Below are 17,587 nucleotides of genomic sequence, written 5' to 3' on the forward strand. Positions count from 1 at the left end.
CAGCTCAAATCACTGTAGGCGAGAGATGCTGTTTGTTTGTTTTTTGAGACAGAGACTTACTCTGTCGCCCAGGCTGGAGTGCAGTGGCGTGATCTCGGCTCACTGCACCCTCCGTCTCCCAGATTCAAGGGATTCTCCTGCCTCAGCCCCTGCAGTAACTGGAATTCACAGGAGCCCGCCACCACGGCTGGCTAATTTTTGTATTTTTAGTAGAGACGGGGGTTTCACCCTGTTGGCCAGGCTGGTCTCAAACTCCTGACATCAAGTGATCTGCCTGCCTCGGCCTCCCAAAGTGCTGGCACTACAGCGTGAGTCACTGTGCCCGACCAGGAGATGCTCTTTGTAACAAAGCCTCTGAAAAACTCCAAACCCTGAATCAGAAAAACACGGAGGAGGAAACGGCCTTAGGATAATCATCATGTAGGTTAATTTAAAAGTTCATCTGAAACGTCTGAATCAGCCAGATTCCCCTCCAACACCACAGACAGATTGGCTGGCAGTAGCCACTTTTGCCTCTAAGATGAAACTCTGATAATTGTTCATTAAAGAAAGTGAAGGCCTGGCGAGGTGGCTCACACTTGTCATCCCAGCACTTTGGGAGGCTGAGGCAGGAGGATTGCCTGAGGCCAGGAGATCGAGACCAGCCTGGGCAACATAGTGGATGCCGTCTCTACAAAAAAATACAAAAACTAGCTGGGTGTGGTGGCGTGTGCCTGTAGTCCCAGCTAGATCGGAAGCTGAAGTGGGTGAATCCCTTAAGCCTGGGAGATCGAGGCTGCAGTGAGCTGTAATTGCATCACTGCACTCCAGCCTGGGCGACAGACTGTGATCCTGTCTCAAAAATAACACGAAAAAGTAATGTATCAGAACTTGGTGTAACTTCAGCCCTTTACAGTAATAATCGAGGAGAAAAACACATTTGTGGAGAGGGGACCATGTTCACTCTTTATCCATGATAGACAGATAGTCGGGAGCTTTATATACCCAAGGAACCTAAGAAATAATGTTCCCTGTCATAACTCACAATCTTCCAACCACCCTTCCTTGCACCTGTCTTGTGGGCTGGGGGACCCAACTTATGGATCCCATCATCCCAGGGAGAAAGAAAAATCAAAAGCTTCAGTATCTCTTTTAGGGTATCCTCTGCTGTATTTGCATGGAGGATAAGGCACTCAATATCTAGTAGCCGAATGTTACATTTGTGTAATACAGAACTATACTGGGATAAAATAGAATTTGTTTCCTCTGAGACACAGGTAGAGGTACGTCCACACTGACCTGAGTGGCAGCCACCTTTTCCTGCAGTGCCAGGCAGGGCATGCTCACAGACCTGGGGAACCTCTACTGCTCCTGGAGCCCCAAAACCTCCTTCCTGGCACCCTCTCCCTCTGGTGGCTGTGGCAGCCCCCACTTGGCCTTGGGTCTCCCCTGCTTCTTTGCCTGCCCCTCTTCTGCCCACCCTGCATATCTCTGTCTCCCACTGTCCCTGCTGTGATCACGACTGCCTCTCCCTGCCTGCACTTTCTCTTTCCCAGGGCTCCTTGTCTTGGGAAAATGAACCCACAACCTCTACCTTGTGACTGGGGACAGAAGCCGGGGCTTGTTCAATTCTCCCTCCCTCCACCACACACACCTGTCCTCCTTAATGTTTCTGAAGTCAGTGAGCTCCAAACTCAGCCCCTCCTGCACCTGCCAGCTGTGGGACCTCAGACAAGACGCCTACCATCTGGCTGGGACTCCGTCTCTCATCTAACATATAAGCATAAAGATGATAGTGTCCTCCTTCCAAGGCTGGGGAGAACCGGGAGGACTTGATGTCTCCATTCACACACAATGGTTGGTTCGAAAATAGACTCCCATCTGCGCTCCCCTTCCGCAGACCTGTTTCCCCTCCACACTGTGCAATGGTACATGTGAGAAAGAACTGGCCCCTTCCGAAATCATCATCCCCACCCCAGCCCCCAGGCCCTTGGTTGGTGAGACCCTTGATGGGCAGTCTCATGCTTCTGTCCAGGGGACTTTCCCACCGTTGCTCCCCTGCATGGAGACTGAGTGGACTCTTCTATTCCCTGTCCATCACGGTCTACAGTGCACGCATCTTCCTCATTCCTCCACGTTCCCCAGATGACGATTTCATCTGTGTCTCCTTCCACATACTCCCAAATGGACCGTCCCAGCCCTTGAACTTGAAAATCATTCAGAGAGCAAAGGCCCAGATGCCCAACCACCTGCTGCAGAATCCTGCTCCAGGACTGAAGTGTATAGTCTCTATCAAAATAAAAACTGGAGGCCAGGCGCAGTGGCTCACTCCTGTAATCCCAGCACTTTAGGAGGCCAAGGTGGGAGGATTGCTTGGGCCCAGGAGTTGGAGACCAGCCTGGGTAATATAGCGAGACTTTCTTGACAAAACCTAAAAAAATTAGTGGGTCATGATGGTGCGTGGCTGTAGTCACAGCTTCTCTGGAGGCTGAGGTGGGAGGATCCCTTGAGCCCACAAGTTCAGGGCTGCATTAAGCTATGATCGTGCCACTGCACTCTAGCCTGGACAGAGCAAGACCCCATCTCTAGAAGAAACAAACAAACAAACAATACCAACGACTGGAAATATCTTCCTCTAGAATGGTGGTCAGGAACATCTGTCTGCCTTGTTCCCTGATGTCTCTCCAGCACCTCGAACAGTTCTCAGCACTAGTACACACTCATTAGTTTTTTGTTGAATAAATGACTCCTTTGACACATCAATTCCACTTCTAAGAATCTTTCCTAAAGAAATATTCACACACGTGCACAGAGCTGTGTGCACAATAATGAGAGGTGCAAACAACTGGGGAACGTTTGCAAGGGTTTATTAACTGTCAGTGACTGATACAAGGGAATCGGATGAGGGGAGTACATGCTGAACAGGAAACAGAGTGAGGGGGGCTTGACCAGGACGCGTGGCAATGGAGAAAAGCAGATGGGAGATGCTTATACTGGTACTTGGTGTGTGTGTGTGTGCGTGTGTGGTGTGTGTGTAAATGCAGAGGAAAAAATCGGAAATTAAACACTCAGACCTCCCCTCAGTAGTCACATCTGGGGAGAGAGGAGGGTAGTGCTGTTCTATGGAGAGAATACCTGACAATACTTGTTTTCTGAGGTAGGTGCATGGATACACAAGCCGAAATATGCATTAAGCATGTCTTGCTCATCAACGAAAACGCTAATGTCTAACAGAATGGCACACTGCAAGAAAATACAGCGGAAACGCCAACATCGAACTCTTGGCACACTAAGAAAAATGACGCTCAACTTTTCACTGTTGTGAACACTTGCTTTCACTTGCTATGCACCTGATGACGAGGGGTCCGCAGCCATGCCCATGTTCGTGAAAGGTCACCACGTTCTGCTTCTCATCATGGGCATGTGTCATATCCCCGAGGCTGAGGCAAGAAGAGAGAAGGAAAGTAAGTGGCAGTGAGTTCCCACCACGTGACAACTCAATCTCAACTCCTCCTGACCTGCAGACCCTGCACACTCTGATTCTGCCCTACCTCAGGACCTGCACACGCCTTCCACGGTTCCTCGAAGTGAACCGTCTGTTCATGCCACAGTGACTTCTTCGCCTGGGTTTTCAATTCCTAGGCTAGAGGAAGGTGTGGCCCGCATATCAGGGCTGACCTGGGGTTTGGGAACCCACAGCATCCTGGGTAGGGAGCAACCTTGGATATACAGGGCAGGGAGTAGAAAGAGCACGGGAAATTGGCCGGGCACGGTGGCTCATGCCTGTAAACCCAGCACTTTGGGAGGCCGAGGCAGGTGGATCACGAGGTCAGGAGTTCAAGACCAGCCTGACCAACATGGTGAAACCCCGTCTCTACTAAAAATGCAAAAATTACCCTGGTGTGGTGGTGTGCACCTGTAATCCCAGCTACTCAGGAGGCTGAGGCAGGAGAATTGCTTGAACCTGAGAGGCACAAGTTGCAGTGAGCCAAGATCGCGCCACTACACTCCCGCGTGGGCGACAGAGCAAGACTCCCTCTCAAAAAGGAAAAAAAATAGAAAGAAAGAGCATGGGAAATCTCATCATTCAGCCTCAATGCTGTACCCTAGAAAATTATGAGAAGGGAATGGTTTGGGGAACAAGTGATAAGATGGGATACCAGTACCATAACAGAATAGCACATCTGCAGGGATGTGAGGGGTGAGCCGAAGGTTCACTTACGGAGTTACTCGTCATCTTCCTCAGGGTCGCTGATCTCTTCATAAATCACCAGCTGCTTTCTCTCACGCAGTCTGTGGGTGAAGGCATGTCTTCCCCTTTTGGGTCCTATGATGGGGAAGAGTTGGAAGATGAGGGTTGGGTAGATTGGAGAGTGTTAGGCTCTGTTTTCTCAAAAGAAGGAGATGCCTCTCCCCTCCCAAGTGCCCCGGACCTTCTTTATCCAGTTTTTCACATTCCCTGGTTTAGAGAGGCTGAGACCTTAGATCCACACCAATACAGGCCAAATGCAAATTAAAGTTTTAGCTTCTGGCTCCTTCCGTTGTCAGGTTAAATTCCCAACCTCTTCACTTATGGGAACATTCACCGATACCTCCTTTCATTCAGCATGTATTTGTTAAGGGCACACAGGCATACCTTGTATTATTGCACCTCGTTTTTATAGTGCTTCACAGATACTGCAATTTTTTGGGGAGAATTCTCACCAATTTTATGCTTTTCCATTATTAGTATATCTGTTATAGGGATCTGTCATTAGTGAGCTTTGACATTATTATTGCAATTGTTTTGTTGCTCTTTAGTCTTTTAAAATAATTTTTGTTTTTTATGTTAGTGGGTACACAGTAGGTGTATATACTTATGGGGTACGTGAGATGTTTTGATACACGCATGCAATGCGTAATAATCACATCATGGAAAATAGGGTATCCATCCCCTCAAACATTTATCCTTGTGTTACAAACAATTCATTTACACTCTTTTAGTTTTTTTAAATGTACGATTAAGTTATTATTGACTATAATCATCCTGTTGTATGTAACTGTTTTTGGGGTACCATGAACTACACCCATAGAAGATGACAAACTTAATCGATTAATGTTGTGTGTGTTCTGACTGCTCCACCGACGAGCTCTTCCCCATCTCTCCTCCTTTTCTTGGGCCTCCCTATTTCCTGAGACACAGCAACACTGAAATTAGGACGATTAAGAACCCTACAATGGCCGCTAAGTGTTCAAATGAAAGGAAGAGTCGCATGTCTCTCACTTTAAATCAGAAGCTAGAAATGGCTAAGCTTAGTGAGGAAGCATGCTGAAAGCCAAGATAGGCTGAAAGCTCGGCCTCTTCCACCAAACAGCCAAGCTGTGAATGCAAAGGAAAAGTTCATGAAGGAAATAATAGTACATAATGCAAAGGAAAAGTTCTTGAAGGAAATAATAATACTAATACTCCAGTGAACACACGAATAAGAAAGCAAAACTGCCTTACTGCTCAAATAGAGAAAGTTTGAGTGGTCAGGATAAAACGTGAAACCAGCCACAACATTCCCTTAAGCCAAAGTCTAATTCAGAGCAAGACCAGAACTCTCTTCAAGTCCATGAATGCTGAGAGAGGTGAAGAAGCTGCAGGAGAAACGTGTGAAGCTAGTAGAGGTTGGTTCGTGAGGTTTAAGGAAAGAAGCCGTCTCTATAACATAAAAGTGCAAGGCGAAGCAGCAAACCCTGATGGAGAAGCTGCAGCAAGTTATCCAGAAGATCTAGCTAAGGTCACTGATGAAGGTGGCTACACGAAACAACAGATTTTCAGTGTAGATAAAATAGCCTTCTATTGGAAGGAGATGCCATCTAGAACTTTCATAGCTAGAGAGGATTGACTCCAACTTTGAAAGAAGTTCTACTGTGGGTAAAATGCTATCCAATAGCGTCACATACTACAGAGAAATCCTTCATGAAAGGGAGAGCTAATCGATGTGGCAAATTTCATTGTTGTCATCTTTTAAGAAACTGCCACAGCCACTCCACCCTTCAGCAACCACCACCTTGATCAGCCAGCAGCCATCAACACCGAGGCAAGACCCTCCACCAGCAAAAAGAGTGTGACTCACTGAAGGCTCAGAAGATTGTTAGCATTTTTTATCGATGAATTATTTTAAAATAAAGGTATGTGCATTTTCAGACTTAATGCTATTGCACACTTAGTAGACTGCAGTATAATGTAAACGTAATGTTTTCATGCACTGCAAGACAAAAAAAAAAAAAATGTGTGTGACTCACTTTATTGCAGTGGTCTGGAACCGAACCTGCAATATCTCTGAAGCACACCTGTATTGGGTAACAGGCATTGAGCTGAGTAAGATATGATCCCAGGTTATCACAGATAGAATTGCTTGAGCACCTTTCATGTCATCAGGCCTTCTAGATTAAATTTAATGTCTCCAAACAATTTATGAACTATGATTCTTTATTTCCATCTTATGGACTAGGAACCTGGAGCTGAGGAAATTTGGAAGACTTTCCCCAAGTCACGTGGTTTTTTTTATATGGATGACAACTCCAGTCTGTGTCTCTGGAAGTCATGTCTAACATCTCATCTGGAGCTGGGCGAGCTCCTCAGCCCAGCCTGGACCCTGGCTTGTCTGGGGTCCATGCCACACACCCAGTCCACGCACCCGAACACAGCCAGGGAAGCCAGAGGGGTTGTTCCCGAATTCTTTCCTCTTACCAGATGTCTTGTTAATCTTCTCCAAGGTACTTGGATTTCCCGGGGGGCACAGCTGTTTCCCATCATTTTGTGGGCCAGATGCCTCTGGCACTTCCTTCAAACCATTTTCTTCCTCTGCTGGCTTCTTGGGCATGATCTTTACAATGTGAAGGTCGCAGATAAACAGTATCAGTGACATTTCTACAGTGCTTTAGAGCTTACAAAGGGTCTTCACGTGCATTAGCTTATTCAGTGCTCTCAACAAGACTGGGAGAGTTACACAGGCCTAAATTAGGAGAAACCTGGGAGGTTAGAAGGGAAAGGAGTGGCCTAAATGAATGGGCTTTCCAGGGCTAGAATGCTTATCTTCACACTCTTTTAAGACTCACATTCTTGCAAACAGCAAAAATCTCCATTTAATTGAGAGTTTGGTATACAGAAGATTTGGAGAATAGCATTCTAAGAATTCACAAGGTCTAGAAAAGAAAGAGCTTCTATAAAATACAAGGGATCCCATATAAGCTTGTAGACAGCTGCTGGGAGAGTAAATGTAAAAACATAGAGAGGCGATAAAACACTGCTGGGAAAGGTGGTGTGGGGAGATGAATACAGGGACAGGAGAGGTAAAGAAATGGTTTGCTGAAATTAAACTAGGCAGCAAAGAAAGCAGTACCAGACATGGCATACTACCCTACCGAGGCGCCAACATTGAATGTGGAATTAAGTGAGGTGGTACCCATACCAACTCTGGTTGCATTGGGATGTGTCACTGACCAACAACCTTAAGCTACTTCTTTTTCCTTTTTTTTTTTTTTTTTTTGACACGGAGTCTTGCTCTGTTGCCAGGCTTGAGTGCAGTGGCGCGATCTCAGCTCACTGTAACCTCCATCTCCCAGGTTCAACCATTCTCCTGCCTCAGCCTCCAGAGTAGCTGGGACTACAGGTAGGCTCTAACACGCACCGTTAAGTTTTCTATTTTTAGTAGAGACAAAGTTTCACCATGTTGGGCAGGATGGTCTCCATCTCTTCACCTCGTGATCCACCCGCCTCAGCCTCCCAAAGTGCTGGGATTACAGTCGTGAGACACTGCGCCCGGCCCTTAAGCTACTTTTTATTCAGCTTCCTCACTTACGAAATAGTCAACAGTACATGTAAAATAGGCTAAGAGAAAGTGCTCTCTGAGCTTGTAAACACTGTTTAAATGTAGTAATAATAAAAAACTAATACTTTTCATGATCCTTCTTTGAATTTGGTCTCCACACTGGCAACCCAACTCCCAGATCCCTTTACCCTCCAAACCAGAGTTGGATCTGCAGTTGTGGGATCACTCATTCAGGGGCCTTCGAGGGATCCCCTGGGCTGGGACGGGGGCTGCCCGGATGCCCCAGGTGCAGACAAGGCCATCAAGGAGCTCACAGTAGGGAGGGGCCAACAGTCAAAGCGATTCCTAAGCCATGGGAGTGGCCCCGGTAACAGGAGAGGCCAGCTGGTCCTTCCTGTTGCGAGAGTGGGTGTCTCAATGGAAGCACCAGGAGGCCCTATGGGGTGAAGCCCTAGTGAGCAACATCTGAACTTCATAAACAAATGCAAACGTGAATGAGCTTTAAATGGCTTGGAGCTCTGGATTAGACTACCACTGCCACTGTGCCTCAGGAAAATTCTTTAACATCTCTGTACCCCGATAGCCTCATTTTATTATTATGTTGCTGATAACTATGATCTAAAACATGAACTATGATTCTTTACTTCCATTTCATGGACCAGGAGTCTGGATCTCAGAGAACTTAGAAGATTTGCACCAAGTTACATGTCTTTTATATGGGTGACAATTGAAGTGTGTGGCTTGATAGTATTTGGAGATAGTAATAGAAACATCGTCATAGAGGTCTTCTTAAGGATTAAATAAATTAACCCATGTGAACTGCTTAAAATAGTAATCTGGCATCACTATGAAAACCAAAGAAGTATTAAGGATCACAACTGTTAATATTAGCAAGCCGTCGGTGCCACATAAGTTGTTGTGATAGACATGGGCAGAAGGAGGCAGTGAGGGCATGTTTGATATTCTCCCACTCTTATCAGTGTTCGCATCCGTGCAGGGACAAACGTTCTCTGGTCCTTTAGATTTGAGAGACACTCACCTTCGGGAAGATTCTCTGGAGGCTGCCGAAAGTCATCTGAGGACGTTCAACTGAAAGAGAATACATCAGAATTTTTCTTTGTTGGTAAAGATTTCCAAACTCTAGAGAGACTTCTGTCGCATGAGGGCATTCTGCAGCAGAGGTTGTGAGTCCACTCGTTGTTGAGGAGTTATTTGAGATTTGCTTCTGAATTATGTTTAGTCATGGTTGGTGCATTTATCTGTGGCATCAATTCAGAATTTTCCATCTCGTGGTTTATCACATGGGTATTAAACCCCATCACAGTCTCATCTTATTCCATTACATATCTTTTACTTTTTCCCAAATAGTTAAATTGATTGGTTGGGAATCTAAACTGTAATCACTCAAGATGTGCAACAACTAAAAATCACTGTACACTTCAAATGGGTGAATCTTATGGTATGTCAATTAAGCTGTTAACTGTGTGATGAACCATCGATGATTTAGTCCAGTGGCTCTGAAATATTTTCAGTATAAATATTTGGCACTCATTTAATGTCAAAAACTTGGCAGATACTCAAGCACTGGATTTTCAGACCTCTTATAGTGATTGTGGGAGATCGTAGAATCTGGCCTGTTTAGTTGGGAAGTAATAGGTCTATGGGAGACAGTTTGGACATTCTGACCTTGTCTTGTAACTGTGTTCTCAGAGCAGAAGAGCAAGTAAACACATATGTCCCCTTTATATTCCTGAAATGCACAAAGATCTCTACGCGAAACTTGTCTTTTTTTCACCCTATATTATCTCTGCTCACTGAGAAGTGGGAAAGCTCTCTGTGTGTTGGATGAGGGATCACTCTTTCAAACTCTCTTCCAAGCTCATCACGGAGAATTGGGGTTGTTGGGGAATGTGAGGACCATTTGGTTTTGATAAAATACAGGGAAACAGCAGTGCTTATTACATAATGTGTTCATCACCCTCACTCCTAAGATACTTATCCAATACCTACATGCTGTTAATGAAACAAACTCTGGAAGTTTTTGGCGGATCTACAGTTTTAACATTTTCTTTTTTTTTATTTTTTCACTTTTCACATTTTCTTAAATGTCCTTTGATTCATTAACAGTGCTTAGGAAGAACAACATGTCATTTAAAAAAGAAATATTTCAAAAACACAGAAAAGTATGGGGAACAAAACTGAGTACAGTCGGGTCTCAACATTACCCCACAGTTATCTTAGATCTGATTTATTTATTCAGAATATTAGCAATAGTATAAACAGTCCAGGAGTGGTAGCTCACGCCTGTAATCCCAGCATTTTGGGAGGCTGAGGCGAGTGGGTCACCTGAGGTCAGGTAGTTTGAGGCCAGACTGGCCAACATGGTGAAACCCCGTCTCTACCAAAAATACAAAAATTACCTGGGTGTGGAGGCGAGCGCCTGTAATCCCAGCTACTCGGGAGGCTGAGGCAGGAGAATTGCTTGAACCTGGGAGGTGCAAGTTGCAGTGAGCTCAGATTTTGCTATTGCACTCCAGGCTGGGTGACAAGAGTGAAATTCTGTCTCAAAAAAAAAATAACAATAACAAAAAACACAAAACACACTATCAGCAAGTCACAGCTGAAGCTGTCTGTGCAGCACTCGTCAATCCCTGCCCTCCCTCCCTCCTCCACTTACAGCCAGTCACCTTAATTTGATGGCGTTTTATTCACATTCATGTTTGTATACATTTACCATTTACTTATTATCCATAAAAATATATTTTCTTGTTTTGCATGTTTTAGAATTTTATGTGATTGGCCTCTGTAGTTAACTTTCTGCATGCAATTTTTTTTTTTCACTCAGCCCCGATGTGTATGAGGGAACAAATGCCTGAGGATCTTTCCCAGGTAGCTGAGCTGAAAAGCAATTGGGCTTGAGGAGACCCTTTCCAGCCCCTTCCAGTCTACTCACCCTGATTCCTGTGGTTTCGATCGTTACCAAAATCATTCCCGTGGAAGTCTGCAGCCCGTTTACTACACATGAAAGGTGGGAGGGTGACCTTGAAACCTAGAAAGGAGCAAAATGTTTATTTCTTAAGAGACAAGCTTGGGCCTGGCACGGTGGCTCATGTCTGTAGTACCAGCCCTTTGGGAGGCTGAGGCTGGAGGATTGCTTGAGGCGAGGCGCTCAACACTAGCCTGGGCAACATAGAGAGACCCACATATCTACAAAATATAAAATAAAATTAGTTGGGCATAGTGGCACGTGCCTGTAGCCTCAGCTACTCCATAGGCTGGGCAGGAGGATTGCTAGAGCCCAGGAGTTCGAGGCTGCAGTGAGCTATGCTTGCACTACTGCACTCTTCCCTAGGTGACAGAGTGAGACTCTGACTTAAAAAGAGAGAGAGAGAGAGAGAGAGACAAGCCAAGAGAAGGAAGGGACGGTGTGCGTGTTGGGTGGGGGGGTGCCGGGATGCCACAGAGACAGTTGGGCTCATCAGAAAAGACGCCTATGGGAGAGAAACGTGCAGGATCCAGGTATGAGCTCCACTGTGGCCAGTCCCTGCCCTCAGCCCTGACAGGATACAGAAGAGGAGAACACCCAGAAGCTGCCTTGTGATTTTTCCCTGCACAAAAGGAAAATGTGGGGTACTTTCTGCAGCCTAAGAAGTAGCCAAAACAGGAAAAGGGATGCTCATGTGTCCCCAGACTTGTCTGTTTCTAGAACTTTCTGTTACCTAGTTTAGTCATGACCTCATAGTTTAGCTTCATATACACATAGACGATTTTCTCCGAGGATTTCATCTTTTCCCACTCTTCCTTAGAGAAGTATTTGGCAATATCATCGAAGGCCTGGAAAAAAAAAAAAAAAGGAATTCTGGCAGTGACTCAGCTAGGCATGTCTGCCATTCAGCTGGAGCCGCTTCCTGTGTGCGGGATCTGAGAAGTGGGGATGATAGTCTGTCCTGGTTGATGCCATGGCTAACTGACAGAACATGAGGGAACTTCCCTAGCTTCTCCCCCGCCACACAGTAGGGCTTTAATGCTGCTGGCTGGCTCTCTTCCCACCTTCCAGAATGGAGTGGGAGTCACCAAATGAAGTGCAAGGTCAGAGACTTGTCTCCAGGGATGCTAGGTGATGACAGAGCGAGGGTGGGAGGCTCCCAAGGGTCCAAATCTCCCCTGAGACCCTGCTCCTTGTCCCTAGTACCTCTGTCCTCCCCTCCTCAGAAACCTGGTCACCCCACACTGTCTCCTGGGCCACTACCCTGCCCCCTCCAGGTCACCTCACCTTTCGTAACTTCTCTGATATTTGAGCATCATCCCTGGGTCTCCTTGCAAAGGCGTCGTCTCCGTTCATGGCACTGGGAGCAGTCTCACCTGCGAGAGAAACAGCCTGAGTCTTTCCAGCCTCAGGACCTTTGGTGCTCTGGGCGGGGTGGTGCACCCCTGTAGTCCCGGGGCCGAGGCGAGAGGATCGCTTGAGCCCAGGAGGAATGATTTGAGTGAGCTTTTTTTCTTTTTTGAGACAGGGTCTCGCTCTGTTGCCCAGGCTGTGTTGCAGTGGTGCGATCGTGGCTCACTGCAACCTCCGCCTCCCGGGTTCAAGCGATCCACCACCTGTGGGCCTCCAAAGTGCTGGGATTACAAGCGTGAGCCACCACGCCCAGCCCAGATTTTTTAAGTTACTACAGAGCTCCTAGGAAAAATCCCATACCTGAAAAAGTTAGAAACTGACAGGAAGAATTTGAGATGGCGACCTGCCTCACATAAATACATTATTAAAATTAGATAAGAAATGCACCACGGGGGAGGGGAGGGGTAGGAAGAATGGAAAGAGAAAATCAGCGCATGCTTACCCTGATTGTGGAAGAATCAAAAGAGCAAATCGGAGTGTGCGTACTCCGAATTTAAAGTAGCCAATCCAAGGGGACGCTTTCGGCGGGAAAATCAGAGTCTCCCCTCCCCCCCGCCTTGGGAAGGTTCTGTCCCTAGAGCCTGGACTGACAGACGCCACATCAGCTTCGCTTGTTCCGCCTACTGTTCTGACTTCTAATTGGCCAGATGGAGTTCACTGACTGCCCTGATTGCTCCATCATCCTTGGGCAGTGACATTGCAGAATGTTGTCGCCTCCTCCAGCCACACTTTGTGCGACAAAGTGGGTGGTCCTCAGGCGCCATCAGGAGATTTTGAACTCTCTGAAGACCGTCCCTGGATCTTGGGTTAAACATCTGGATTCTAGTCTGAACCGTGGGAAGAAAAAATAGTCGATCTGTGATTTTTCTATTTGAAAGACACAATGTTTTCCAAACTAGCACATTTGCGGAGGTTTGCTGTCCTTAGTCGTGGAGTTCATTCTTCAGTGGCTTCTACATCTGTTGGAACTAAAAAAACAGTCCAAGGCCCTCCAACCTCTTTTATTCTTATTTTTTTTCTTTTTTTTTTTTTTTGTAGTTTTCTTTTTTTTTTTTTCTTTTATTATTATACTTTAAGTTTTAGGGTACCTGTGCACATTGTGCAGGTTAGTTACATATGTATACATGTGCCACGCTGGTGCGCTGCACCCACTAACTCGTCATCTAGCATTGGGTATATCTCCCAATGCTATCCCTCCCCCCTCCCCCCACCCCAGAACAGTCCCCAGAGTGTGATGTTCCCCTTCCTGTGTCCATGTGATCTCATTGTTCAATTCCCACCTATGAGTGAGAATATGCGGTGTTTGGTTTTTTGTTCTTGCGATAGTTTACTGAGAATGATGATTTCCAATTTCATCCATGTCCCTACAAAGGACATGAACTCATCATTTTTTATGGCTGCATAGTATTCCGTGGTGTATATGTGCCACATTTTCTTAATCCAGTCTATCATTGTTGGACATTTGGGTTGGTTCCAAGTCTTTGCTATTGTGAATAGTGCCGCATTTTTGGAAGGGAATCTAAGTGTGGTGCACACAATTACCATCCTTTACCTGTAGCCCTGGAGAGAGGAAAATGTATTTACTTATGGGATGTGATTGTGGTATTGGTTACATCCGCCTTGGTCAATCCTCCCATCTCGTTCTCGGGACTACAGGCATGCACCACCCTGCCCAGGTTTGTTTTTGTTATTATTATTATTATTTTTTAGTTGAAACTGGGTTTCTCTATGTTGGCCAGGCTGGCCTCAACCTCCTGGGCTCAAGGGATCCTCCCGCCTCCTCAGCCTGGGGACCACAGGCATGCACCACCCTGCCCACGGTATTTTTTTTGTTTTTCAGTAGAAACCGGGTTTTGCTATGTTGCACAGACTGGCCTCTACCTCCTGGGCTCAAGCAATGCTTCCACCTCAGCCTCAGGACCATAGGCGTGTGCCATTCTGCCCTGATAATTTTTTTTAGGAGAGACAGGCTTTCGCTATGTTGACCAGGCTGGTATCAACCTTCTGGGCTCAAGCAATCCTCCCACCTCAGCCTGGGAACTACAGGGGTGAGCCACCCTGCCCATGCTATTTTTTGTTGTTCTTCTTGTTAGTAGAAATGGGGTTTCACTATGTTGGCCAGGCTGGCCTTGACCTCCTGGGCTCAAGCAATCCTCCTGCCTCGGCCTCGGGACCACCGGCACACACCACCCAGCCCCCACTAATATCTTTAATTTTTCTAGTAGAGACAGTTTTGCTATGTTGTCCAGGCTGGTCTCTACCTCCTGGGTTCAAGTGATCCTCCCGCCTCGGCCTCGGGACTGCAGGCCTGCACCACCCTGCCTTTTGCTATGTTTCCCAGGCTGGTCTCAACCTCCTGGGTTCACTCAATGATTTGAACCCGGGAAGGGGAGGTTGCATTGAGCTGAGATCCCACCACTGCACTCCAGCCTGGGTGACAGAGAAAAACTGTCAAAAAGAAAAAGAAGGGAAGGGAGAAGGGAAGGGAGAAGGGATGGGAGAAGGGAAGGGAGAAGGGAAGGGAAAGGAGAAGGGAAGGGAAGGGAAGGGAGAAGGGAAGCGAAAGGAGAAGGGAAAGGAAGGGAAGGGAAGAAGGAAGGGAAGAAAGGGAAGGGAAGATGGGAAGGGAAGACAGGAAGGGAAGATGGGAAGAGAAGAAGGGAAGAGAAGAAGGAAGGGAAGGAAAGGGAAGAAGGAAGGGAGGAAGGAAGGAAGGAAAGAAAGAAAGAAAGAAAGAAGGAAGGAAGGAAGGAAGGAAGGAAGGAAGGAAGGAAGGAAAGAAAGAAAGAAAGAAAGAAAGAAAGAAAGAAAGAAAGAAAGAAAGACAGACAGACCAGCTGAGTCTCCGTAAGAACAGTAAGCTTTGTGGTATTTTAACTTACCCTCGTCCCATCTCATGATCCCAGCTTGGTTCTGTTTATTGTTGATGAAATACAGACAGGAGTGGCCAGAACTGGTAGATGGCTGGCTGTTGATCATGAAAATGTTAGGCCTGATATAGTCCTCTTTGGAAAGGCCCTTTCTGGGGGCTGATACTCTGTGTCTGCGGTGCTGTGGAATGATAACATAATGCTGACCATTAAGCCAGGGGAACGTGGGTCCACATACGGTGGCAATCCACTAGGCTGCCAAGTGGCCATCGCAGCCCTTGAAGTTTTAGAAGAAGAAAACCTTGCTGAAAATGCAGAAAAAATGGGTATTCTCTTGAGAAATGAACCCATGAAGCTACCTTCTGATGTTGTAACTGTTGTAAGAAGAAAATAATTATTTTATTTATGTATTCATTTGCTTAAGTCACAGGTTCACTCTGGTTGCCCAGGCTGGATTGCAATGGTGCGATCTTGGCTCACTGCAACCTCTGCCTCCTGGGTTCAAGTGATTCTCCTGCCTCAGCCTCCTGAGTAGCTGGGATTACAGGCACGCACCGCTATGCCCAGCTAACTTTTGTATTTTTAGTAGAGACGGGGGTTTCACCATGTTGGCCAGGCCGGTCTCGAACTGCTGACCTCAGGTGATCCACCCACCTTGGCCCCCCAAAGTGTTGGGATTACAGGTGTGAGCCACCACGCCCGGTGTGGAAAAGAATTATTAAATGCTATTGTTATTAAAGAAACCAAAGATTGTGCTGCTTGGAAAGTGTGTGTCTAAGACTTCGAGATAATGGACTTCTGGCCAAGCCAACCCATGGCGACATCATCAGGTTTCACCTCTGCTGGTGGTCAAGGAGGATGAGATTCCAGGGTCAATTGTTATCATTAACAAGACCATCTTGTCGTTCTGAGTGTAGCAGCCGTTTTCAGTGGTCCCTGGGAGCCGGCTGGAGACAGGTGGTCCTGTAAAAGCTCTGCTCTTAATGTGGGCACATTCCACTCCCATGTGTCTTCAAAACCTTTTCGTGGAATATATGTTTTTTGCAGTTGATACATACTAGAACAACGTTTATGAACCTGCCCGTTGCTTTGTAACGTAAGTAAGAGAATTTAATGGCATCTATATTCAATGAATGTTTTGATGTGCATGTGTACTTTCTAAGGTAAAATGCATCTATGTGTATTGACAGCCTTTAAATCACATCCTTCAGTATAATTTATATATGTTTTTATAATTTCCATGCTAGTATAAATGTTTTGTATTTGAAAATGTTATCTCTGGGGTATTACATAAATGGCTTCACCTTATAAAGTCAAATCATTGTTATCATTGAATTTTAGGAAGGATGAATGGTTAAGCATATATAAAATACTAATATTAAGTAAACTTCATGTTGGCTAACACCAGGATGTATTCTATGGATGTCATTATTTTCAATTAAGAATTAGGGTTTAACATTCCTGAATTGCTTTGAGTGCTTGATTAAAATTTGTAGAAAAATGTTTGTTTATTTTTTATTTTTATTTTTATTTTTTTATTTATTTTTAGCAGAGACGGGGTTTCACCGTGGTCTCGATCTCCTGGCCTCGTGATCCACCCGCCTCGGGCTCCCAAAGTGCTGGGATTACAGGCATGAGCCACCACCGCGCCTGGCCAAAGAATGTTTATTTTTAATAATTTTTTAAATTTTAAATAAAGCTTATATTTCAGAAAAAAATAAGATACAGATCATGGCCAGGTGCGGTGGTTCACGCCTGTAATCCCAGCACTTTGGGAGCCCGAGGTGAGTGGATCACTTCAGGTCAGGAGTTTGAGACCAGCCTGGCTAACAAGGAGAAACCCCGTCTCTACTAAAAATACAAAACTTACCAAGCATGGTGGCACGCACCTGTAATCCCAGCTACATGGGAGGCTGAGACAGGAGAATAGCTTGAACCAGGAAGACAGAGGTTGCAGTGAGCTGAGATCGTGTCACTGCACTCCAGCCTAGGTGACAGAGTGAAAATCCCTCTCGGGAAAAAAAAAGAAAGAAAGAAAAAAAAAGGTACAGGACATTTCCATCACCAAAGTGCTATCCCTTGTGCTGCTCATTTTTAGTAATACCCACTCTCCTCCCATCCACCATCCCTAACCCCTGGCAACTACTAATCTTTTTCATTTCTACAATTTTGTCTTTTCTACAATGCTGTACAAATGAAATCTTATAGTATATAACATTTTACAGGCTTATTTCACTCAGCATAATTCCATGGAGATTCATCCAAGATATTAATATTTTTGTATCAGTAGTTCATTGTTGTTTTTGTTGTTGAGACGGAGTCTCACTCTGCTGCCCAGGCTGGAGTGCAGTGGTGCGATCCCGGCTCACTGCAACCTCTGCCTCCCAGGTTCAAGAGATTTTACTGCCTCAGCCTCCCGAGTAGCTGTGACTACAGGCGCGTGCCACCACGACCGGGTAATTCTTTTTTTTTTTTTTTTTTTTTTTTTTTTTTTTGAGACAGAGTCTCACTCTGTCGCCCAGGCTGGAGTGCAGTGGCGC

At 45.8% G+C, this 17,587-nt stretch overlaps 1 protein-coding gene and 1 pseudogene across 1 annotated transcript; one reads left to right on the forward strand and one right to left on the reverse strand.

Moving 5' to 3' along the window:
• Positions 1 to 2,829: 2,829 nt before the first annotated feature.
• LOC737267 (protein SSX4) lies at positions 2,830 to 12,824 on the reverse strand. Its single transcript, XM_054677010.1, has 8 exons — positions 12,620 to 12,824; positions 12,052 to 12,140; positions 11,498 to 11,612; positions 10,732 to 10,827; positions 8,818 to 8,867; positions 6,698 to 6,833; positions 4,202 to 4,306; positions 2,830 to 3,419 (listed from the first exon to the last, which is right to left on the reverse strand). The coding sequence occupies exons 2-7, from the start codon at positions 12,118 to 12,120 to the stop codon at positions 4,206 to 4,208; spliced, it is 567 nt and encodes a 188-aa protein (XP_054532985.1). The 5' UTR covers positions 12,121 to 12,140; positions 12,620 to 12,824; the 3' UTR covers positions 2,830 to 3,419; positions 4,202 to 4,205.
• Positions 12,591 to 15,958, forward strand: LOC107970987 (ornithine aminotransferase, mitochondrial-like; annotated as a pseudogene).
• The last annotated feature ends 1,629 nt before the right edge of the window (positions 15,959 to 17,587 follow it).

This window comes from Pan troglodytes, chromosome X, assembly GCF_028858775.2.
Source record: "Pan troglodytes isolate AG18354 chromosome X, NHGRI_mPanTro3-v2.0_pri, whole genome shotgun sequence".
NCBI classification, from domain to species: domain Eukaryota; kingdom Metazoa; phylum Chordata; class Mammalia; order Primates; family Hominidae; genus Pan; species Pan troglodytes.